Here is a 23684-nt window from a genome sequence, read left to right on the forward strand (position 1 = left end):
TATATTTTTTTATTTATTTATTTTTTTATTTATTTATTTTTTTATTTATTTATTTTTATTTTTTTTTCTTAAAGAAATTTACTGATCTATACGATTTCTAATTTTCCTTAAATTTTTTAAATATTTTAATTTCCACTCTATATATACTTTAATGATACATATTAAGTAAATTTTCGCCTTTTCTTTATAAATACTCTTATCTATGTGACTTCTAATTTTTATCAAATGTCAAGTGTATTCATTTGATTGATTTTTGCGAAAAAAAACTTTTAGCAAGTTCTTTTCCCCTTAGAATTTGATTTCCCATTTATTTATGTTTCTTTTTCTTTTTGTAATCATTTGTTTTAATTATATACAGTTGCTGTATTCTTGTTTATTGTGTTTTTGTTTGTTTACTGTTTATGATGAGTTGTATTATTAATGGCTCTTGTGTCTGGTACAACGGGTAGTGAGTGATTCAGGTACTGGTACAGCTATTGACGGCTATTTCTATTAATACTCACTTAAACGGCTCGCATGTCTTGTCAACATAAAAACGGCTGCTGCTGCCTGTTGTTGTTGTTGTTGTTGGTGTCGTTGTTTGCTGCTTGTGAGTTGGCGAATAGAATTTTCCATGCGTTGGCTGCTGTTTCGCTGTCTAATCTAACAGCTCAGCTGATTCATGTGGCAAGAGCCCAAGCCCAAGCCCAAGCCTCTGGCTTGGTGGGCAACTTGCCTCAAGTGGTGGGCAGCTTAATTGAGAGGCTGCAGTGACGAGCGCCAAGTGCTACGTGCCGCAACACTTTCCGTCTGTCATGGCTCGCAATGATGATGCTGCCTGACGATGACGATGATGATCATGATCAACCCAATTGGTCTGAAGAGTTATAAAAACCAAACTTGAAGATTCAGCAGTGCGTGGCTGTCGCTATAACAGACGACAGTTGGGCGCCCACGCCAAAGCTAATAATGATGATAGTGATGATCATGACGCCTCTTATGGAGTTGCCGACCGTCTTCTTGTTATTTATATATATGAGGAGGCGCAGCTTGAGCAACGCCTCGCGTCGAGTGACAAGAAAACACTTGTAGCCATAGTTGATATCTATATATCTATGCATCTAAGTACATATATATGCTGGATATATAATGTTATAGTTATATATGTATGTTTCGATAATTAGCCAAGACCAGCTTGCTTGGGCCAAAGGCCAAACATGGCGGGCTAATTGAGCATGGATAATAAAAAATATGAAAGAAATAACTAAAAAGAAAAGAAACTTCCAATTCATATAGAGTCAGTCTCTCTTGGCTCTCCTCACGCTTGGCTTGACAGTCATCTCGACATTGAGCGCTTATGAGTGACAGTCGACGTTTCAATTGTTCGGTTTCAATTTCGTGGTTGACAATGGATTTTGCTATATAATTACACGATCTTCAGTGTAGTCGTAGCTGTTTGATGTTGCCTCTGCTGTTGCTGTTGCTGTTGCTGTAGCTTCCCATGGCTTTGCATTCGCCACGCTCCACAGGCAAAGCGGTCACATCTGACAGGGCTAAAAAGAAACAGCAATAACAATCAACAACAGCAGCAGCAGCAACAGCAACAAAAACATTCATTATAAAAAGATAGAAATAACATTAAAGTGCATTGTGCTTATGCAATGGCATATACAAAAATTATGGCCTAACTTCCTGGCCCCGGCTAATTACCTGTTAAATAATGTCCCAAAATGCACTCGTCTGTGTGAATGTGGGCCAATTGTTATGCTTCATTTGTAATCTCGATCTTATTTTATTTTTCATATTTCGATTTTCGCCCAACTTTTCGCAGCCTTCAGGCAACAGTCAATCAATGGGCATGCAAGCCAGCTAGCGAACAACCTACATATATACATATATGCACATATACATACACATATATGCTATTTAGCTAAGTTTAGCTCTCTTGCCGCTTGTTTGATCGATAGCCGAGCGAGCAATTTGTGTGAATTGCATGTGAAAGTTATCTAGAAATATTCTCGCCCAGTGAAAGCGCGCGGCACTTGTGACATTTAAGCAGCGGCGCTCTGATTCTGATGACTCCAGCTGCAGCCGCTGTTGCCGCACAAAGAGATTTACTTGGCCAAGAGACGTGCTGTTCTAGTTGCTGTTGCTCATGCGATTCGTTGAGTTGAGACAAACAAACAGCGTGATTGTCACAAATTGCTAGCAGCATGCAGCAATAGCTGATGTTGCTGTTGTTGTTGTTGTTGTGGTTGCACTTTTGCTATAGTTTTCTCCGTGGGTCAGCGGCCCGCTCTGCGCTGCGCTGCGCTGCAATTCATCAATCATAATTTATGTGTCATTCACTAATCGCTTTACGCTGCTCCTGAACTCCAACGATTGCCACACGATGATGAATTGAATTTATTGTTTTTTATATCATCGATTTTTGTGTTTTTTTTTTTTTTTTTCTGTTGTGCAATTAGCTGGCAAAGCTTAGGGCTTAGTGCTAGTGCCATAGGCCCAGCCTTTCAAACCGATTTGGAAGCTTATGGAGATGAATTAAGGATAGCAATGGCTAGATTTGATTTAGTTGAGATAACTTTGTCAACAAATAAGTGTGATTGAAAATTAACAGAACAGATTGAAGCTAGTTGCTGTACTTGGCACATATCAAACGTACAGTGGCGAAACATTTGTAATGTATATGTATAGATCTGACATGAAATTGGCAAAGCATTCTTGATCTAATAGTCATTGATTTATATTTAATAATAGATATTATTTTCGTATTTAAAAGCGAACTGGTTAATCACGTTTCTCGTTTGTCTTTGCTCATTTGTGTAAACCAAGCGCATATTAATTAATCTGAATTAGCAACTAATTAGCTCAAGAACTAGAGAACTTGTGGCATAGTAAGTGGGCTTCTTTTTAAACTAATATTTGGATAACTCATTGCTTCAGTTTCACATGTGAAAGTTTTCACCTTATAAACGTAGATCTATTACAAATTAGTAAACTTCCTTTTATTCATTTGCTTACAGAATGACGGTTTTGAGCTACCCGCAACGCATGGCACCTGCAAAACAGACGGCAGCTGCATTAGCCAACACAGAAGCAACAGCAACAGCAACAGCAATAGCAACAATAGCCACAGCAGTGGTGGCCACACACGCATCACAGAGTTGGCCAGCGGCGCCATGGAGTGCCTGCCATTGAGCGGCGGGGTTGTCACACATCATCCGCATCTGATGGCGACGAGTGGGGCCGGCGGCACGGTGGTTGCATCGCCAACGGCAACGGTTGTTGTGGGCGCCACATATCCACACCATTTGCACCACCATCACTTGAGCCACCATGCGCCGTATAGCAATAGCTATGGTAGTCATCCGCATCATCCCATACACAGCGAGCAGACCAAGTCGCTGCAGGAGCTGCAGCACGAGGTGGGCGCGCTGTTGGAGTTCAGAGATCTGGTCATTGAAACGTTTCCCGATCTCAAGCATAAAATGGCCTCTATGTCCGCCACGCCATCGACACCGAACTCTGTGAGTGCGCTTGGCGGCAGTCACTCGGTGGGCGGCAACAGTGGAAACGGTGGCATCTCCTCGTTAGCAACCAGGTGAGTGACGTATGGGATTACAAAAATAGATCGGCATTACTAAAGCCATTTGTTGCAGACGTGAGTGGGAGCCGGGAATACGCATAAAGCGCAAGTTGTCGCACAAGGAACCGTCCACGACAACGGCCGCTGCAGCAGCATCCGCTGGAGCCGAGCCGTCGTCATCGTCGCTAACGCGCAGCCGCAGCAACTCGCACAGCGGCAAGAAAGAGCCAAAGAGCGGAGAGAACAACAACGGCAGCGTTGTGCAGGACTCCGGCTTCTCAACGGAGACCAGTTCCTCCAAGGAGGGACACAGTGCCTCCTCCACCAACGGTGCAATGACGGTAAGTGGAAATCGAAATCGAATTGAAATTGCATAAACTCGAGACTGAATCTGGTGGTTTCTTCATGTAGGTGGCCATAGCATCGAATCGTCTGAGTTGCGCCGAGTCGGATGACGAGCTGCTCAACCTGCTTGATGTCATACACCGCAAATCGAATCGTTTACGCGAGGAGGTCGAGCATCTGCAGAGCTACGAGCGCCAGCAGGGCGATGCTGGCAAGGGCCAAAAGAATGCGAGCGGCATGACACCGCAGCAGTTCCGCGAGCAGGTGGAGCGACTGAATCGCGAAGATATCAAACAGCTGCGCAAGGAGCGCGATCGTCTGCTGGATAAGCTGGCCGAAATGGAGGCGGAGACGTTGACGGGCCGCATCAAGGCGGCTAAGATGAACGATCAGGTGGAAGAGTTGATTAGCGTTAAGAAAGATCTCGAGGAGCAGCTGAAACTGGCCATGGCTCAAAAGCTGGAGCTAAGCTCGCGTGTGCAGCAGCTGCAGTTACAGCAGCAGCAGCAACAACAACAGCAGAGCAAAAGCTCATCCAGGTAAGTTTCGCAACCAGTTGATAATTAGCGATTCTATGTCTAATATGCATTCAAATTGCAGCGCCAGCCAGTCAGAGTTCTCCAGTCAACGCAACTTCTTATCCTCGGCGACGACGGTGCTCTCGAACAGTAGCCGGCCCAGTCTCAGCAGCAACAACACATTCCAGCCGGTTGTGCTCGACCAGCAACAACAACAACAGCAGCAACAGCAGCAGCAGCCAGCGCCGGACGCATTCCATCAAAGCTCAGGCAGTGATACAGCAACAGCGAGAAGGCAACAACAGCCGCTGGGACGTTTGGATGGCGTTGTCAGCACGCCCGGCGCCCGCAACACCAAATGCCGCATTACAGACTCGAAGCGCTTCTCGGCCATTCTGTTGGAAACGAATGTGCTGGAGCTGCAGCGGCATTTGCTGACGCTGACTGTGCAAAATCAGGTGCTGGCCCAGAAGCTGGAGTCGTCCAGCAAGTCAAAGTCGCTGCTGTCGAAGCGGCTGGACAAGAGTGTAGAGGATACGGAGGAGCTGCGCTTTCAGCTGGAGGAAAAGAACATCGAGCTGGAGGGCACTAAGGCGCAGCTGCGCGTGCTGGAATCCCGGCTGCATAGCAGCAGCAGCGCCAATTCGTATTTGAACTCGTCTCAGCATGATTACGAGACAAATCGCTCTTCGGCTTCCACCACACTGATGCTCAGTCGGCGTGGCGTACCCGATTCGGTGGACTCGGCATCGGCATCTGTGTCGGCGGCCCAGCCCCGATCCGATCAAATAAGCACGCCCAGCATGAAGGCTATGGTGCCGCTGGCCATGGATGAGCTGCAGCAGCACAGCAGCAGCACCGAATCCGCGCACGATCATGAACCGGAACGCACGCCCAATGACTCGACGCAGAGCAAGACAATGGTGAACAGCAGTCCCAGTCCGCTGGTCAGTAGCACGCCCACCGCGACCGCCGGCAGCAGCATTGCGGCGCGTGTCCTGAGCTCCAGCGTGGGCGGGGTCAGTCCCTTTGAGGCGACGCCGTTGCGCAGCCACGGCTATCGCAAATTCAACAGCGCCAGCAAGCCGAGCAAAATACCGTTGCCGGGTAGCAAGGCGGCCGCCTACTTTGCGGGCAAGCCGCCCACGGGCCGGCCGTCGACGGCAGGTCGATCACCGCCATCGGTGCATAACTCCAGCAATGTGTCGTATGGGAGCAGCAGCAAGTCTTCGCTGAGTCGCAGCACCGGCAACCTGAGCCAGAGCTTAAAGCGCGCCGACTCAGTCTCCAATCATTCACTGAGCACGAACACGAGCCGCAGCTCAACGTCATCCTCCATACCGTTGGCCACCACACCATACTCATCCAGCTCGGCCGGTGGCAACCGCAGCAGTGGCCACACGGCCACAACCACTCCGTCCCCGCGCGTGCTCCAGAACTCGCCGTTGCCCAAGCTGAAGCGCGAGACGCTGAGCTCACGTGTGCGTCATCTCGACTCACTTTCGCGCGCCCAACAATCGCCCGAGCAGCACCACAACAACAGCAGCAGCAGTGGCAGTGGCAGCGGCAGTGGCAGCGTCAACGCCTCGCACAAAAGCAGCCAGCTGAGCACCAGCGGCAGCTCCAGCTCCATTGCGGCACAGCTGAGTACGACGCTGCGCAAGGATCTGCAGCTGAATGCCAGCTCGGCGCCGGCCTATCAGCGACGGAGCGGCGCTGGTGCTGGCAGCGGTGGTGCGGCTGTGTCGCGTCGCTTCAGCAGCGCCTCGGTGGCCAGTGCGCGATTGGCGCGTGAGCAGAGTAGCGAAGCAAACGCCACGCCCACGTCCAGCTATGGCGACAGTGATAGTGGCAAGGTACGCACTTTAAAGTCAACATTTTTGGGTTGGTTCAAATGAATAATAATCTTAGTTACGATATTGATACTGATACTGATAATAATGATACATATACATCAATATATATATCTATATATATATATGCCTATCGATAACTGATTACTGTCTTAATACGCCAACACAACAACAACAACAAACAGCTACAATAGAAACAACAAGAACAACAACAACGAAGACACAACACACACTTCAATAGCAGTTACAGTTAGCAATAGATCAACTGGCCGCATACCTAATTTATATACATAATATAATATATATCATCTGCGTTGTACACTCTCACAATCGCCTGAAATAAACCCCAGTTTGTACAGAATATGCATTCATAATCGGCTTTATATATAGAGTGTCTTGATCTCTGAAAGAGCGAATTAGAAAATTATTTTGCTTCAAGTATTCTAAAAATTCTAAATTAAAACTCTATGAGTATATTACTAGAAAAACTTTAACTAAAAATCGAAAATATTTCACTACAAGTGAAAATTGAGAAAATTGTTTTAACAGTAATTCAAAGGCTTAAAAGTTAGTCAAGAGATATAAAAAAATTTAATTTGTAGTCACAATTTGATTTTGTTCTTTGTTATTTCATGTTCTCCATGAAGCTGTGAAGATTAGGCAAATTCGTTTGCTGTTTAAATTATCTCGTATTTGTATTGGTTTTGCTCATTTATATAATTTCTGTTGAAAGGGAAGAAACCATTCCGAAAACGAGTTCGATTTGTTTTCGCCTGGGGTTTATTTCGCGGCGCACATAATAACATGCATATTTATTTATAAATAATACATACGACATGCCTATGCATACAACTAACCTGCGATGCATACAAAACATGCATTATACATATATATGTATACTATATACTATAAAGAACCATATGTATATCTAACTAACGATCGTTAGGTCAATTGATTGTGTACTCTCGTCGTGCCTATGCGTATGTGAAACGAAAGTGGGAAAAAAAGGAACAAAGCTAAACCATCTTGTCCACACCGTGCCTGACCTTATCCAATCCTTTCCACCCTAGCCCCTCCCCAAATACACACACGACTGCCGTGCTGAGGCAGCGTGTTATCAGTTTTATTGAAATTAAATTGAGTATTTTTTGTTTGTTGGTCATTGACCAGAGTGAAAGGTGCCACCTCCACTGCCTTGCCTTGGAGCAGCTATGCTAATTAGTCGCCTCATCTGCCGCTATAATTAATCAATTGCACGCGCCACAAGCAACAACAGCAACAAAATGTATTCGCTTCTCTTTACATTTTATAAATACATATATACATATAAATTACCATTACTATTATTATTACGATAATTATTATTTTGTACATACTCGTAAAAAGGAATGCCTATATAAGTATATCATTTACCATATGTATCGTATGCGCGAAAAATCATGTAAATTGTTTATCATTATATCTACTACATACATACATACATACATACATATATCGTTATTATTAGTTGTATCCATCAGGCAGTTACTCATTTATGTGTGCGTGTGTCTCTGTGTGCGTGTGTGTGTGTGAGTGTGTATGTATGGGCTAAGCATAACTGTAATTATCATTAAATTTTGCGTGTATATGTTTAAAATTACTGATTACTGTTATCTATATAATATAAGTTGATGTACGTACCACTTACTTACCCTTCTGGCCTAATTTAAATGCTAATTCGTCATTATTTATGATCATGGTCTAATACATACATATACATATACCACATATTATGCATATAAACACTACATACACATATCTCTATCTTTAGAAATATAAACAAAAAGAACTGCATAAATTTGAACTTTAATTTGTACCAAAAACTTGCCCTAAGCTCTCAAATGCCTCTTGCCTATCATGTGTATCATCATCATCGTCATCCTCATTGTTTGCCATGTGTTTCATTGTCAGCTTGATCAGCGCTTAAAACTAACCAAACACATACACACACACACACACACCGACACACACACACACACTCACACATACAGATATCATGGTCAAACTTGGCTAGAAAATAAAAGTCAAGCTGTTTACACTAAATAATTGTATCTAATGCTGTAATTTCTTTTTTACTTTTACTTTTTCTTTCTGCGCGTTTTCTCGCCCTATGTATGTCTACTCCACATGTAAAAAAAAATATATTTATATATATTAAAAAACCGTAAACCCAACAAACAAATGTGTATACCCGTCTCACACGATTTCCTATTTTGTATATTCAAAAACTGCCCGTACCACAAATATCCTCAAAAAAAACAAACATATATACTATATATATATATACATACTTATATATGTCATACCCACCCAACAACAAACCAAACCAAACCAATCCAACCAACCAGCCTATTGAAAACTGTAACTAAAAACAATTGTGAAAGAAACTCTTCCTAACTGCAATATGCCTAACCGGATATACGTTGGATAAACATGTACAATTATATGTGCATATGCATATGTATATACATATATATACACATCTATATACATATGGACAAAGGTGGTGTATTGATTGATTGATTGATTGACGTTGGTGGTGAAAATGTAAGCTGCATGCTGCAAATGAAAATGCTAACATAAAAGCAACATTCCAAAAACAAAAAAACAAAAACACGTGCGTCACTCGGGAGGTTATTTTGGTAACGGACAGCGAACAGGCGATGCGAATGTCAGGATTCATGTGCTCAGCTCCAAGTTGCTCCAAATAGCAAGCTACATGCTACAAGCTCCAGTCTCAAATACGCGCGAAGCGAGCTGATTGAGCTAATTTTGTTGTAAATCGTTTGTCTGCTTTTCTGATAGACAAAGAACTAAGACACTTTGCCGCAATTTGTTATACGCGTAAGTCTCTCATTTGTTGTAATATCATTTTGTAGGTTAAGCTACCACCCCCGACAAAAAAAAATAAATAAAAAAGATATATACATACATATATATACGCTTATGTATATATGTATGTGTGTGTATTTGCCCTTGCACAGCACTGCTTTATTTGCTTTTACAACACTGATATTGAGCCAACAGCAAGCATTATTATTCCTGTGATCGTAGTATTCCCCGTAGTTTAGCCATTTTCTATACATAATTACACAGCCAGACACAAACACAGAGACACACACACACACATACACACTCTCTCTCTCTCCACCTCTCTCTATCTCTATCTAATTTCCAAAGCAGGCAACCAAGTAATTTTCCAACTGGTCAAAAGTAAGCTCCTCTTCAAAACGCTTTAAGACATTCCCGTGGAGAACGTTTTCAATTTACCAGCTAATTTATTGTATATACATATATTGGACGTCCTGTGCTAATTGAAATATTATCTACTATATACATACATATATCCTGCCTATGGTTGAGGTTCCTAACTCCTTCACGCTATATGATTTTGTGTTTCTCTAACAATTACTATTATATGCTACCTTTTGACTTGTTTTTGTTTTGTGTTGTTTTGTTTTCTGTTATTTGCCTGTGCAATCGAGATGAGATCTACAAATTTTGATATTCTCTTTTCTTTTGCTCTTCTATTCAAAACTGATGCACAGAGTTTGGCAAATAGCGAAAGTAAGCCAAATTTCCGTTTCAATAACAACAATTGGCAGTTGTGGCAAACAAGCAACAACAACAACAACAACAATGACATCAATGAGAACAACAACAACAGCAACCATAACAATCATATTATATTTATGGAACCCTTGACTAAGATCAAAGAAATGCCAAGTGATGAAGATGTATCCGAGGAGACGGCCTACGATTCGTATTACACGCAATACACAACGCCCGACTCCATGGACGGTGCCAGCGACAATCTGCTGGTGACCTTCGACTATGGCTATAGCGATTCCATTGGGGCACCCACACCACCATTGCCGCCAGTCGCAGCGGCCGCTGTGGACGATTGTGGTGCGGATGGTGACGGTGCCATCTGGTTTGGCTCGCCGGCTAACGATGGCAATGCATTCGAGGTGCATCACGTGCGGCATAGCCCATGCCTGCTCGAAGCGAGTCTGCAATCCTTAATATCCTACGATGTGGACGAGTTCGAGGAGCTAGAGTCTGAGCAAGAGCGAGCACAAGATCCGAATGCAGACAAAGAAGAATATTTTTATGATAGCATCGAGGGTTAAATTTTCATGCAACGGCAGCTTTTTTTTACTATTCAGATATTTGATATGCTATATATATATATACATATACACACATATATATCCATTTCTATATATGTATATATATAGGCACATAGATTTTTCAATTTTCAATTTCATAATTTAGCTAGTCTATGCGATTGTTAGGCACGTCGTTGAGGCGTGTCGAAAATACATGTTTGTATGTAATCTAGGTGATGTATGTATGTATGTAACGATGTATATCGAAAGACATGATTTAAGCAATATAGAAGTACTGTAAGTGTTGTGTATGTTATTGGCATGAATCGTACTAGGTCAGAGCCCATTTGTAAATTGTTATTATTTGCTTCTCTCCTAATTATAACTATGTAACTACACTAAGTATACCCTACTTTATGACTATATTTGAGCATAACTTATATCTAGTTGATCGTGTGCATCTATTGTAAAAGTCGTCATAAGTCTAATAGTTATTATTATCCATTATGCTTACTTATTTGTACTCTCAAACTAATTTAATGTAACTCGTATTAGCCAGCAGCTAAACTATATATATTTTAGCTGTAAATTATGAAATTTAGTTAACCACACGCATTGCATTGCATGAGATGGATATGTATGTACAGAACTTTTTATATGAACTATGGTTTGAAATGACAGACAGCTTTGTCCACACTTAGAACTTATCGTATACTGTTATCAAAATGCGTTTACTACATTTATAAAAACCAATATGATAAAGCCAGACTTGATTAAGGGCAAAAAAACAAAATGCAAATGATTTAAGAATCAAAAATAAAACACATACATACTATTATTAATATATTCAAGTGGCGAAAAATGTGAGCATATATCCATTAAAATAGCAATTGTAATTGAAGACACATACTTATTAAAATCAAAAGAAAACAACAAAATGAAAAAATAAAATACAAAAAAAAAAAAAAAAAAAAAAAAATAATTTATCTGTGTTTTCTCTTCTTCATATTATTTTATTTATATTTTATTTGCAACCCATAAATCAGAGCAATCAATAAAGTGGCAAGTATTTGAATTAATTGAAAGAGGCATGCAACGCTTGCTGCAATGCCGAACTTCAAATACCCTTCAAAAGACTTATACTGCTAAGCGGGTATGTAAATTAAACAAAATAAAAAACCAGTTAGAGGTCAATTTTAAAGCATTATTTAGAGATATTTTAACGCTCCACTCATAACAGCTGATCAATTTGGATTCGTTAGAGATATAGACGAACACCTGTACCTGCACACATTTTTGTCAGAATTGTTATGGCAAACGAGTTTGATTGGAAACCTGTTTTGAAACAAGCTCAGAATTTTTGTGATATTCTATATAGAAACAAGTAGCAAAACATCTGGGACGATTCGCAAAACATAAGTCAGAAATCAACAGCTTGATCTAGAGCTACAATATAGAACAGACCTTGGGTGTGGCATGCTTTGCAGACAATCAATGGAACCCTTTGAAAGGGTATAAGATAATTGCTAGCCTCGTTCTCACTTCGTTCAATAGGCCAGTGTCTATATGTTGAAACAAAATTTACATATGGTCTGCTTGCATAGGGTGCATAGCCATACATAATTCAATTACCAGACCGAAAGAGAGCGCACCGTGCCTATGTGCAGAGAGAGGTGGAGAGGGCGAGCGAGAGGCGTGGAGGTAACGCCTCTCTCAATCGTTTACAGTACACAATCAGTCAACGCACAGTCCGCGCACTTCATAAACTTCTTTCGGTGTGGCCGCAACAACCAGTTGGCCACACACACTGCACGGCGGCAGGAGGCAATTGGAACGCGTTTGGCTTGTAGTTCACTGAACGGGCAAAAGCATTCATAAATAGCTTCGACTCAGATATGCTGTTATCAGAATTACGCACAAGGTCCCACAGCACTTAGGCAGCGCGCGAGAGATCATGGATTTCGATGAAATTTTGGCCAAGTGCGGCAATAGCCATCGCTATCAATACCTGCTGCTCGCCCTCTATGGCTTTCTCATGGTGGTCGTGTCAATGCACTACTTCTCCCAGAACGTGATCAGCTTTGTGCCCGATCACTGGTGCTATCACGAGCAGCTGAGGAACCGCAGCATCGCAGAGATCGAGGCCATCTATAAGCAGTTCGATAAGCCCTCATGCACACGCCTGGTGACACTCGGAGACGATTCGAATGGCACCAATGCCATTGCCAGTGTGGAGCGTTGTGATCGTTGGATCTATAACTATGAATTCGGATTCAGAAGCATGAATACCGAGGTGAGTCGAACGAATTAGTACTCTATATAGTCAGCTACATACATGTGTATATTGATAGATCGAAAGTATTTTCTTTATTGAAAATGCGCTATAAGCATCTCAGTTGAAATGTGCTCAGAGTTTTTTCATATGCATACATAATATATATGTATGTACATATATTTTCATGTTGCTTAGCTTAATTGGGTATGCGATGCGGCGTACAAGGCGCGAGTCGGCCAATCCTTGTTCTTTGTGGGCTCCATGTGCGGCACTCTGATGTTTGGGCTGCTCGGCGATCGCATTGGCCGCGTCAAGGCCGTCATATTGGCCAACTGGTGCGGCTTCTTGGGCGACTTCTTGACCATATTTACTGGCAGTTTGACTGCCTTCTCTGTAACGCGTTTCGTGTCTGGCCTGGCTGCCGATGCCAACTCGTATCTGATGTACATATTGCGTAAGTATTAGACATAACCGACTGTCAGCTGGCAGCACAGCTGACCGAGCTTATTTCCAACCAGTCATCGAGTATGTCTCGCCGTCTCTGCGCAATGTGGGCCTGAACATGGTGATGGGGATCTTTTACTCGCTGGGCTTGATCGGAGCCGCTTGGCTGGCCGTGCTGGTGGGTAACTGGCGGCTGTTTCTGGCCTGCTCCTCGCTGCCGCTGCTGCTCGTCACACTCTTCTATTTCCTGGTGCAGGAGAGTGCCCAGTGGCTGGTAACACGTAACGATATCGATGGCGCCGTGGCTCGGCTGCGTCGCGTGGCCAAGATCAATCGGCGTGTGGTCAGCGATGAGGACTTCAAGGCGTTCCGCAGCTATTGCCACTGCCACTACCGCATTACGGTTGCCACTGTAGCGGAGCAGCCAGAGTCCAAGCTGCTTGACATGCTGAAGACGCCGCGCATGCGCAGCAGCGCATTTAAAATACTGCTCATTTTGTAAGCGAAAGCGTTAAATATGCGCATTTGTATGTGTGGGTGTGTGGCACAAGCGAAGCATAACTGGTTTTCGTACTCTCTTGAACAGCATCATCGTGGTGCCCTGCTATAACACCATCGCACGCAATGTGGAGGGCCTGGGCATATCGCCGTTCATACTCTTCTCGCTGAACGCGCTGATGCTGCCGCCCGCTGGCTATGTGCAGGGCTTTCTGCAGGATGTGGCCGGGCGCAAGGTCACCGCGGTCAGCTGGATGATCCTCACTGGCATATTGGCCACCGCTGCGGGCCTGGTCATATCACTGGGCCAGAACCGCAATGTGTACCTCTTGGTCGGGCTGACGTTGCTCACACGCTTTGGCGTCTCGATCGCGGACGGAGTCAGCTCGCAGCTCTGCACCGAGCTCATACCCACCTGCGTGCGTGGGCGTGGCGTGGCCGTGGCACACGTCGTCGGCTTTGCGGCCTCCTTTCTATCGCCGTACATTCTGCATTTGGGCACGTACTCCAAGCCCGCACCCACGATCATAATCGGCCTGCTCTTCCTCTGTGGGGCGTATGTGTGCCTCCTGCTGCCCGAGACACGCAACAAGAAGCTGCCCATGTCTCTGGCCGAGGGCGAGGAGTTCGGCAAAGGCGAGGGAATGTTTGACTTTCTGCATCAGCTGCGTAAGCAAGACGCCGCCGAGAAGGAGTTGGAAGCCGAATAAAAATCCAAGGAGGTCCACGAATCCAAATAACTGTTCCTTAAATTAAATTATTATAAATATATATAATTATGTGTATTTTTAGTATTAATTCTTTTTCAAAATAAACTAAAGAGCTTTAAGACATAAACTGTAAAGTCTTGAATAAATTTTATTGCTCATACATATGCATGTTTGCCTGTCTCTAGGTCAAGTGGTTTGTCGAGAAATGAAATCTCTGCTTGCTAGTTTATCAAGTATATTTTATTTGATCACTTACATATGTACGAGCTTAAAAATATTTATTACTGTTATTATATTTTTAGATTTTTATCAAACTTTAGGTATTAAAATTTGCTGTAGAATAGATTATATTTACTTTAGGTATTAGCATGGTTATGAAGAGACAAATACAAATATGTATATACATAAACCCTCTCTTTATTCACAGCAAAAGTTGTTGAAACGTTATAAATTTCTATCAATAACTTGATTTGTAGCGGATGTTATTTACATATCCCAATAAATGTACATATATGTATGTATGTATGTACATACATTTTCTGTTCAGTTTTGTTTGCAAACTGTTTAGATAAATGGCCAAGGAATATTTTATTTTTAGAGATTCAAAAGATTATCGATCAATCGTTTTCAGGTAATCGATTTGATATCAATTTAGTTTTTCCAAGCAAAAACGCTCCACTAAGTATTTACGACAGCTCCCCAAATCTAAGTCAATTGATCTTGTGTTTTATAGAATTCGTAAAGATTACAGCTAGACTAGTAGATAATAATGCTAAACAAAAGATTTTGTACGTAAAGCTCTTATCTCATTCCAATTGAACTGACACTCACTGTCTAATTGTAATGAGAATCGTGTTTAAATTACTAGAGGGCCTATCACATACAAATACAAACAAAATTAGTTTGATTAATAGAATCGCGCCTTTCATTTCGCTGATATAGCATTGAGCGCTTATCAGTCACAGAAAGGCCGGAGAGGAATTCCAGCAATAGCAGAGCGCATTCGCGCAGTCGAGTCGAGAAAATCAGCTGGTTTCGACTACGCTCTTAACTATTTCTCAAAGAGGCCGCGGCCGAGCTCACCAGCTGACAGTACGTGCGTGGCATCGAACGAGAGCTGAACGCTGACTGCTCTGACTGCTGGCTGCTTCTCTATTGGCCCCAGCACGACACGAAGCGTTCGTACCTCACGCATACGGAGCGGAGTCTCCAGCGGGCTCAGAGCCAAGAGAGGAGAATCTGGCACAAAGCATTGCCATGGATTTCGATGAGATTCTGGCCAAGTGCGGCAACAAGCATCGCTATCAATACCTGCTGCTCGGCCTCTACAGTCTATTGATGTTCATTACATCGATGCACAACTTCTCACAGAACGTGATTGGCTTTGTGCCCGATCACTGGTGCTATCACAAGCAGTTGGAAAACCGCAGCTTCGCTCAGATCGAGGCCATCTATAATCAGTTCGATTATCCCTCATGCACACGCCTGGAGACGATCGGATCAGATTCTGAGGGGCGGAACGCAACTGTCAGCGGGGAGCAATGCGATCGCTGGATCTATAACTATGATTTCGGATTCAGAAGCATGAACACAGAGGTGAGAGTGCTGCCATTCACAGCTATGGTTATATTTCTTCTATAATCTTATCTGACTCTGTGCAGCTGAATTGGGTCTGCGATGAGGCCTACAAAGCACCCGTGGGTCAATCTTTCTTTTTTATAGGCTCCATGTTTGGCACGCTCATCTTTGGCATTCTGGGCGATAAAATTGGGCGAATCAAGTCTGTTATTTTGGCCAACTTGTGCGGCTTCTTGGGCGACTTCTCAACTATCTTTACGAGCAGCCTGGTTGCCTTCTCCACAGCACGATTCGTGTCGGGTCTCGCCGTGGATGCCAACACCTATCTCATGTATATTCTGGGTGTGTAGTGGTGCTACAATCTCTGGCTATATGTTAATTATTGGGCTTAAAGCAATTTGTCTCTTGCAGCGCTCGAGTATCTTCCTCCCTCGCTACGCAACTCCAGCCTGAGCATAAGCATGGGCATCTTTTACTGCCTGGGCATGATTAGCTCCTGCGGATTGGCCGTCCTGGCGGGCCATTGGCGGACATTCCTAGCCTGCTCCTCGCTGCCTCTGCTGCTGATCGTACTGTTCTACTTTCTGGTGCAGGAGAGCGCCCAGTGGCTGGTCACTCGGAACGATATCGATGGGGCCGTGAGGTGCCTGAGGCGCGTGGCCAAAATGAATCGCCGTAAGGTGAGCGAGAAGGACTTCCAGGAGTTCCGCAACTATTGCCAGATCAACGGCACCAAGGAAGCGCAGGAGCCTAATGAGCATGAGCAGGACAAATTCATTGACATGTTCAAGACGCCGCACTTGCGCAAAACCATCATCATCATGCTGATCACATTGTAAGTGAAATGTCACACAGATATCGCAGAGCATCGATGATCGAATGTTTTTACTGCTGTTTCAGCACAATCGTAACGGTCTGCTACAACACCCTGGCACGCAATGTGGAGGGTCTGGGCATATCCCCGCTGATAATGTTCTCGCTGAGCGCACTGACACTGCCGCCCGCTGGCTTCATTCAAGCCGACATCCAGAAGCGCTTCGGCCGCAAGGGCTCCTCGGTGCTGTCATTGCTGCTCACGGGCCTGTTTACGGCAGCCAGTGGAGTAGCGCTGTCCGTTTGGCGGAATCCCAGCCCGGTGCTCTTGATATCGCTGATGATTGCTTCCCGATTCGGTCTATCCGTTTGCTCTGGCTCGACTCTGCTGTTCTCCACGGAGCTGGTGCCCACCTGCGTGCGTTCCCGTGGCCTCAGCGTGGCGCACATGGCCGGCGCGGCTGCCTCCCTGCTCTCGCCCTACATTCTGCACCTGGGCACGTTCTACAGAGCCGGCCCCTCGATTATACTCTGCCTGCTGTTTCTCACCGCTGGCTACTTCTGCCTGCTGCTGCCAGAGACGGAGAATCGCAGATTGCCCATCACACTGGTCGAGGGCGAACTGTTTGGCAGAGGGGAGCGCATGTTTGACTTTCTAAGGAAACCAAAGGCCGAGCAAACTGAAGCGGCGACTCCTCTCAAGCAAACTTCTTGATGTGCGACAATAGTTTCTATATGGATCTTTGAGTTTCATCAATTAATTAATCAGGCTGCGCCCGCTCATCGAAATATGTGAAGAATGCGACAAAGGGGCAGAGCTAATGAGTGACGTACTTAAGAGTAGCAGACTACATTATACCCTGTGTGCGAGTGAATACAATCGCATCGATTCTCAACTGAGTGGAGCAAATAGAGCTGCGAAAGTATTCACACTAATTATCGTTTAGAAAAACTGTTAAATAATATTAAGTTGATTTCAATCACTGCCATAATTTGCAATATTCAACATTGTGGTTGGAAAACATGATTTCTGTTATGATGACGATGGAATTGATTATTATCGAAATCCACAAGCAGAAGCTGAATGCATACATTACCATATTTTTATTTTATTTGCATAGTTTAGTTGCCATTTATATTGGATATTGTGGATACTTATTTTAGACATAATAATAGACATCGTTTCACAAAAGTGAATGTATGTACAAACTTTTGCTTATCAAACATGTATATTTCTAGAAAATACACAGACGATGAGTAAATATTTAAAACACGTTTGTTTTCAATATATGTACATACATATATCTCTCTTTATCTTTGGCTCTCTTTGCACAGCTTATTCACTCGTCTTCTGGGCCTCCTGCATGCGCGTATAAGCATTATTATAAGAGTGGTTACTCATCAAGTTTGTTGGCAAGCAAGCAGCCACTAAATGTCTTATAAGTGTGATAAGAGAGCGGTAGAGAGAATGGCAGAGAGTGAGAGTGGAAGCAGTTGAGGGCATTTTTTTTATGTTGAACGAACCTATAGTATTAGTATATCTTTTATGTACACAAAATTGCCTATCATTCACATGCTATTCAGAGTAAATATAACTATAAATCTAGCGTCTAGCACACGCACACACTTACAGCATTGGCGAGCTCTCTTGATAAGCCCTGAGATACAATGTTAAGGCCGAGGAAACTTTTACATTTGAATGTAATTAATTGACCGTTGAATAGCTTTGCGTTTGTTGCACACATATACAGATATACCATACATATAGTTGAACTCTAAAATGTATCTCGTATCATATCTAGATACATATATTCGTAGATACGCACACAAATGTATATGAAATATGTTTTGGCATGCTACAATAGTTGGCGCGGCGCTTCAGATAGACGCCGGTCTCTCTCTTTAGATTAAATAAGTGGATTCACTTAAATAATAAAACATTTATTTCGTAATGGATAGAACGCGACAAACACACACACACACACACATACAGCACGCCAATGGCGATGCGATAAGCAACCGAGCAACAATCTTATCGGAGCCAAAGTGAAACAGAAACTGCGTCCGAGCACTCTGTGCAAATCTGATGGCTGAGGGCCACAACTAAATGCCGCTGGGCCGTATACGGATTTCAGTCTTGACAGAATCTCCGGCCGAGCACAGTGGGAGCGCGTACGCAATGGACTTTGATAAAATTCTGGAAAAATGCGGCGATGCGGGACGGTATCAGTATCTGATTCTGCTGCTGCTGGGCTACATAGCATTCACCAGCACGGTGCACTACTACTCCCAGAACATCATCGGGTTTGTGCCTCAGCACTGGTGCTACCACGAGGAGCTGGAGAATCGCACTCACGAGGAGATCGCCGCCATTTATGCGCCCTTCGGCAGCAGGGCTGCCTGCACGCGCCTCGACAACATCGAGGTCCACGAGGGAGTCTACAATGTGACCGTGAGCAGTCAGAGCTGTGAGCGCTGGATATACAAATATGACTATGGATTCCGCAGCATGAACGTCGAGGTGAGTAGCACGAAACGTAAGCCTTTGATTGTCTTCAATGGATCATTGTGCAGCTCAACTGGGTCTGCGAGAATGCGTACAAGGCGCGCATTGGGCAGTCGCTCTTCTTCTTGGGCTCCCTGATGGGCACCTTCGCCTTTGGCATGCTGGGCGATCGGATTGGCCGTGTGCGTGCGGTCATCTTGGCGAATCAGTGCGGCTTTGTGGGTGACTTCCTGACCACGTATGCCTCGAATGTGACACAGTTTAGCGCGTTCCGCTGCATCTCCGGCCTGGCTGCAACAGCCAACTATTATCTGATGTTTATTCTAGGTAAGCATTGCGTATCATCTCTTTATCAGCTCTGCTTATCCGTCTGGCTCTCTCTCTGCCTCTCTCTCTGCCTCTCTCTCTCTGTCCCTCTGGCATGGCAGTGCTCGAGTTTCTGGCGCCGAAGCTGAGGAATTTGGCTATCAGCGGAGTGCTCGGACTGTGCTTCTGCCTGGGCGCGCTGGTGGCGCCCTGGTTATCTGTCTTGGCCGGCAATTGGCGCATCTATCTGACGTTCTCTGCGCTGCTGCAGCTCATCGTGGCGCTCTTCTACTTTGTGGTCCAGGAGAGCGCACAGTGGCTGATCACGCGCAACAACGTGGAGGGCGCCATTGCCAGATTGAAGCTCATTGCCCATTTCAATGGCCGCCAGGTGCCCCCCGCCGACTTTGAGGCATTCCAACGGTATTGCACCGCCAAGCGCAAGCACGAGAGTCAGCAGAGTAAAGCCACACTCTTCGACCTGATGCGCACTCCACACCTGCGGAGGACTGCACTTATTATCATCTTCACCTTGTGAGTTGCTCTCAGTCGTCGGGAAAGTGCGTATTTTAGTCAGCCAGTTCACATTTATCCGCAGCATGCTGACCTCCCTGAGCTTCAACACCATCTCCAGAAATGTGGAGGGCCTGGGCATGTCGCCATTTGTGGTTTTCTCGCTGTTCGCTGTGGTGGTGCCACCCTCTGGATTTCTGCAGGGCCTCATGCAAAGTCGCCTGGGCCGCAAGGCCACCTGTTTTGTGGCCTTGGCTGGCACGAGCCTGCTGGCCTGCGCCCTGGGCGTGTGCCAATCCTTCGAAAGTGTCCAGTTAAATGCTTCCCTGCTGCTGGCCTTTGCGATGCCCACAAGACTGGGCATCTCGATATGCTACACGACCTTCTCGCAGTACTCGTCCGAGCTGTTGCCCACCTGTGTGCGCTCCCGTGGCATAGCCACAGCACACTTGGCCGCTGCGGCGGCCTCGGTCACCTCACCTTACCTCATACACCTGGGCACCAGGTGGGCAGCGGGGCCATCGTTCATTCTGACCGCGTTGCTGCTGACTGCGGCGCTGTTATCGCTGCTGCTGCCGGAAACGAACAATAGGTGAGTGGGCCAAGCATAAGTCGAGAATTACACCTGTAACACTGTCGTCCCCTAGGCAACTGCCCATTACGCTGGAGGACGGCGAGGCCTTTGGCAAGGGCGAGTCTATGCTGTCCTTCGATTGCTGGCGAGCTCGGGACGATGATGTGCTGAAGCAACCCGCTGAGGAGCTCAAGTTAAACGCACTTAATGGCGCGCGTCGAAATACCTCACCGGAAACGGAAGCGGACGCGGATGCGGAAGCGGAAGCGTAAACTAGCCCTCTCGCCAGCCTGTATATATGTATATGCATACCTATATGTATTTAAAACGCCAAAGTATTAGATATCAAACACACACACATTTTAGTTCCGAAAGTTGTCAGTAGATGAGAAATTTATTTGATTGATTCTGGGTCACAGTATTCAACATAATATTAATTTATATATATATATTCACATATATAAATAGAGAAAGAGAGTTTTGTTTGTATATGTAAACTTTGTAATCCTGTCGTGATTGCTTACATAGGTATGAGTAAAGTGTACATAGGGCATGTACTCCTAAAAGAGTATGTAAACATTTGCATTTAACTTCATATATGCCATAAATGTAACGGCATCATTTTTAAAGATTTTTCTTTGTTTTTTTTTCATCATATTTAGTTCTGTTTGTGTTTTGCATTTTATTTAAGAGCTAGAGAAAGTCTTACAAAGTACAAAATAGATATCGCTTAGCCCTGTTTGAAACTCTCATTGGAAAAACTTATAAAGTCTGGGCCGTACTAGCCTTAACTTAGGTCTAGGTGTAATATCCAGGGCAGAGATTGTGGGAAATATATATTCGTGTAAATGTATTCATGCTTCTCTTGAACATTTTTGGATGCCAATATAGTAAAGTCATTAAATGGATTTTCTAATAACCATGCGATTCATTTCTAAGCCGAAGCATGCCCCAAATATTATTTTCTCTCAGCCGAATACAATTTGTATGATCTAAAAACTTGTTGTCTGTGCACAAACTACATCTCTTATAAGAGATACCTCATTCAAAACGAATGTTTGATCTCAATGAACGCAAACAAATGTTTTTCATATTTCTAACTCTGGTATCGTGAATACCCCTAACCGCGCCAATATTAAAGTACCACTTAAAGTATTTTCGATCACATCAGTTTCAGGATTGGAGCAAAACTGTGCTAATTTCCATATCCCAATTCTGCATGATAAACTATGTAACACTAATTTGTGTTGGATGTACTCCACAAAAACTATTTTCTGTTTTCTTTTGTATATTAACACAACATGTTTTATATATTATATTGTATATATGTATAATCTGATTGATTTCTTTCAAGTATTCTTACATCTTAATTGCTAAATTTGAGCACTCTTTGCAATTGCTGTCAAATAGTACATAAATAATTCATGATATACGTTAATTTAAGATGAGTTTCTTTTCGGCAATCAAGCGGAGACCTAATCTCTTCAGATCTATCGAAAGAATTTCTCAAATTGGTAAGTTAATGCCAAGTCATATAACAGTTTGTATTCGCTTATTACTACTTTACTTCTTGCTACTCTTTTATTGTATATATATAGATATATATATCCTATATATATTATGTATAGGTGTATATAACTGACTATGTTTTCTCATAATATGTGTATATATATTGTAGGATTGTAGTATAAATATTCCATTTAATAAACTCTAGTTCACAATAGTTCAGTTTGAATCCAAAAAATGCGTAAACAGTAAAAAGGTAAAAAGATTTCTCATGATTTTTTTGGATACTCCGGAGTAAATACGAGGAGTTAATAGCACCATGCGAGTGAGTAGTGAGTTGAGTGTGAAATAGTCGAATAGTCTAGTAGTCGAATAGCTATAAATTGTTAAAACACAATTCACAATTTATGAGCCTAACTTAAGTTGAGTATTGGCTAGATGTCAAGTTAGAGTAGGACTGATCGTCTATCCTGCCTTGGGAGCTAGGGCTAAAGTAAAAAAATATATAGATATATTTTAAGCACTACATTGAACATTCGAGATGAGAAACAAACTACTTGTGTGTAAACGATAGTATTAACTATTTCCATATAATTAGGCTGTCAACAATTTAATATTATGTTTTGTTTTTTAACCATTTTTAAATGTTTGTTTTTTTTTTTTAAGTTTTTTTCCGATTATTTTCAGGAGTTTTGTAAGTTCTAATACTCTATAATATGCCACTAAATACCATTTATTTTCATTAAATTTTGTTTTGCAATTTTTGCTGCTTATTGTTTGATTTTATATCATGTGATGCTGTTGTTGATCTTGAGAAAATTGTAATGCCCACATTTTTGTAATATACCATATAAATATCTCAATATTATATAATAGCAAACCGTTAAATCCCTGTGGGTTCATTATCATCCAATTTCGCGCGTGTATGTGTGTGTGTGTGAGTATGTGTGTGTGTGTTTCGAAAACATTGAGTATAAAAGACAAGCGGTATTTAGGCAACGAGTGATTCAGCAATTTTCATTTATCAAAAAACATTTCCTATAAATTTTTTGTTTGTTTTTTTTTTTTCTTTTTTAAGATTCATTCAACATTATTATTTGTATGCTTGTAGGTTTTTTCAATGTAAACTTACACAAAAAGCATTCATAAGATTCGTTTTTTATATATATATTAAATTTCTTTTTTTCTTGATTTATATATATATGTATGTATATATATTTCCAACAATTTTGTATTGTAGTATAATCGAACGCCTTAAAGAGCTGCCTCGAAGTATTTCATATCTATTACATACACATATAGGCATATATGTATGTGTGTAAGTATGCATGTATATTGTGAATATAAAAGTTCCACAACAAATAGATTTTTAGCAACAAGAGGTTGGAGGGAGAGTGACATATAGATTGTATTTATATCTTATGATTTGACTTTATAGTATATATTCTTTTACTTTTGGCTGCTATTTAGTTGGTGGGTATCTGATGAAGTAGTCGGGTATTCATATGGTATTATGAAGCTTAGCT

At 43.0% G+C, this 23684-nt stretch overlaps 4 protein-coding genes across 8 annotated transcripts in view; all 4 read left to right on the plus strand.

Moving 5' to 3' along the window:
* jvl (javelin-like) overlaps positions 1 to 11197 on the plus strand; it is a 56367-nt gene extending 45170 nt beyond the window's left edge. For 2 of the 4 annotated variants that reach the window (XM_018102292.3, XM_018102309.3), the window contains exons 2-6: positions 3006 to 3583; positions 3642 to 3909; positions 3980 to 4452; positions 4514 to 6287; positions 9872 to 11197. In XM_018102292.3, coding sequence (XP_017957781.1) covers positions 3006 to 3583; positions 3642 to 3909; positions 3980 to 4452; positions 4514 to 6287; positions 9872 to 10456 — 3678 coding nt within the window. In that variant the 3' untranslated portion in view covers positions 10457 to 11197. Of the gene's footprint in view, positions 1 to 2704; positions 2881 to 3005; positions 3584 to 3641; positions 3910 to 3979; positions 4453 to 4513; positions 6288 to 8671; positions 9168 to 9871 lie in introns of those variants that run through there. The other 2 variants (XR_003979997.2, XM_089256060.1) reach the window with 2 other exon arrangements.
* Positions 11198 to 12035: 838 nt separating this feature from the next.
* On the plus strand, positions 12036 to 14410 carry LOC108652296 (organic cation transporter 1-like). Its single transcript, XM_030382303.2, has 4 exons — positions 12036 to 12728; positions 12906 to 13164; positions 13229 to 13652; positions 13741 to 14410. Exons 1-4 carry the CDS (start codon positions 12390 to 12392, stop codon positions 14360 to 14362), a joined length of 1644 nt encoding a protein of 547 aa, XP_030238163.1. The 5' UTR covers positions 12036 to 12389; the 3' UTR covers positions 14363 to 14410.
* An 864-nt stretch (positions 14411 to 15274) lies between these two features.
* LOC108652366 (organic cation transporter-like protein) lies at positions 15275 to 17933 on the plus strand. Of its 2 annotated transcripts, XM_089265789.1 has the most exons (5): positions 15275 to 15958; positions 16024 to 16282; positions 16352 to 16373; positions 16404 to 16775; positions 16841 to 17933. In XM_089265789.1, the coding sequence occupies exons 1-5, from the start codon at positions 15620 to 15622 to the stop codon at positions 17466 to 17468; spliced, it is 1620 nt and encodes a 539-aa protein (XP_089121915.1). In that variant the 5' UTR covers positions 15275 to 15619; the 3' UTR covers positions 17469 to 17933. The 2 variants fall into 2 exon arrangements, with proteins under 2 accessions (XP_089121915.1, XP_017958028.1); XM_018102539.3 differs by having other exon boundaries at positions 16352 to 16775.
* Positions 17934 to 18781: 848 nt separating this feature from the next.
* LOC108652286 (organic cation transporter protein) lies at positions 18782 to 22375 on the plus strand. The gene is made up of 5 exons (XM_018102432.3): positions 18782 to 19274; positions 19328 to 19586; positions 19688 to 20099; positions 20164 to 20670; positions 20726 to 22375. Exons 1-5 carry the CDS (start codon positions 18861 to 18863, stop codon positions 20922 to 20924), a joined length of 1791 nt encoding a protein of 596 aa, XP_017957921.2. The 5' UTR covers positions 18782 to 18860; the 3' UTR covers positions 20925 to 22375.
* The last annotated feature ends 1309 nt before the right edge of the window (positions 22376 to 23684 follow it).

Source organism: Drosophila navojoa, chromosome 2, assembly GCF_054131105.1.
Source record: "Drosophila navojoa isolate 15081-1374.11 chromosome 2, UAZ_NAV_1.0, whole genome shotgun sequence".
Lineage (NCBI taxonomy): Eukaryota > Metazoa > Arthropoda > Insecta > Diptera > Drosophilidae > Drosophila > Drosophila navojoa.

Excerpts from the sequence above, each read along its gene's own strand:
- LOC108652286 (XM_018102432.3), top strand. The coding sequence starts at position 18,861 with ATGCCGCTGGGCCGTATACGGATTTCAGTCTTGACAGAATCTCCGGCC. Across the intron at positions 19,275-19,327 it reads TCCGCAGCATGAACGTCGAG|CTCAACTGGGTCTGCGAGAA; the intron begins GTGAGTAGCACG and ends ATCATTGTGCAG. Across the intron at positions 20,100-20,163 it reads CTTATTATCATCTTCACCTT|CATGCTGACCTCCCTGAGCT; the intron begins GTGAGTTGCTCT and ends ATTTATCCGCAG.
- LOC108652366 (XM_018102539.3), top strand. The coding sequence starts at position 15,620 with ATGGATTTCGATGAGATTCTGGCCAAGTGCGGCAACAAGCATCGCTAT. Across the intron at positions 16,283-16,351 it reads CTATCTCATGTATATTCTGG|CGCTCGAGTATCTTCCTCCC; the intron begins GTGTGTAGTGGT and ends TGTCTCTTGCAG. Across the intron at positions 16,776-16,840 it reads ATCATCATGCTGATCACATT|CACAATCGTAACGGTCTGCT; the intron begins GTAAGTGAAATG and ends CTGCTGTTTCAG.
- LOC108652296 (XM_030382303.2), top strand. The coding sequence starts at position 12,390 with ATGGATTTCGATGAAATTTTGGCCAAGTGCGGCAATAGCCATCGCTAT. Across the intron at positions 13,165-13,228 it reads GTATCTGATGTACATATTGC|TCATCGAGTATGTCTCGCCG; the intron begins GTAAGTATTAGA and ends ATTTCCAACCAG. Across the intron at positions 13,653-13,740 it reads TTTAAAATACTGCTCATTTT|CATCATCGTGGTGCCCTGCT; the intron begins GTAAGCGAAAGC and ends TCTCTTGAACAG.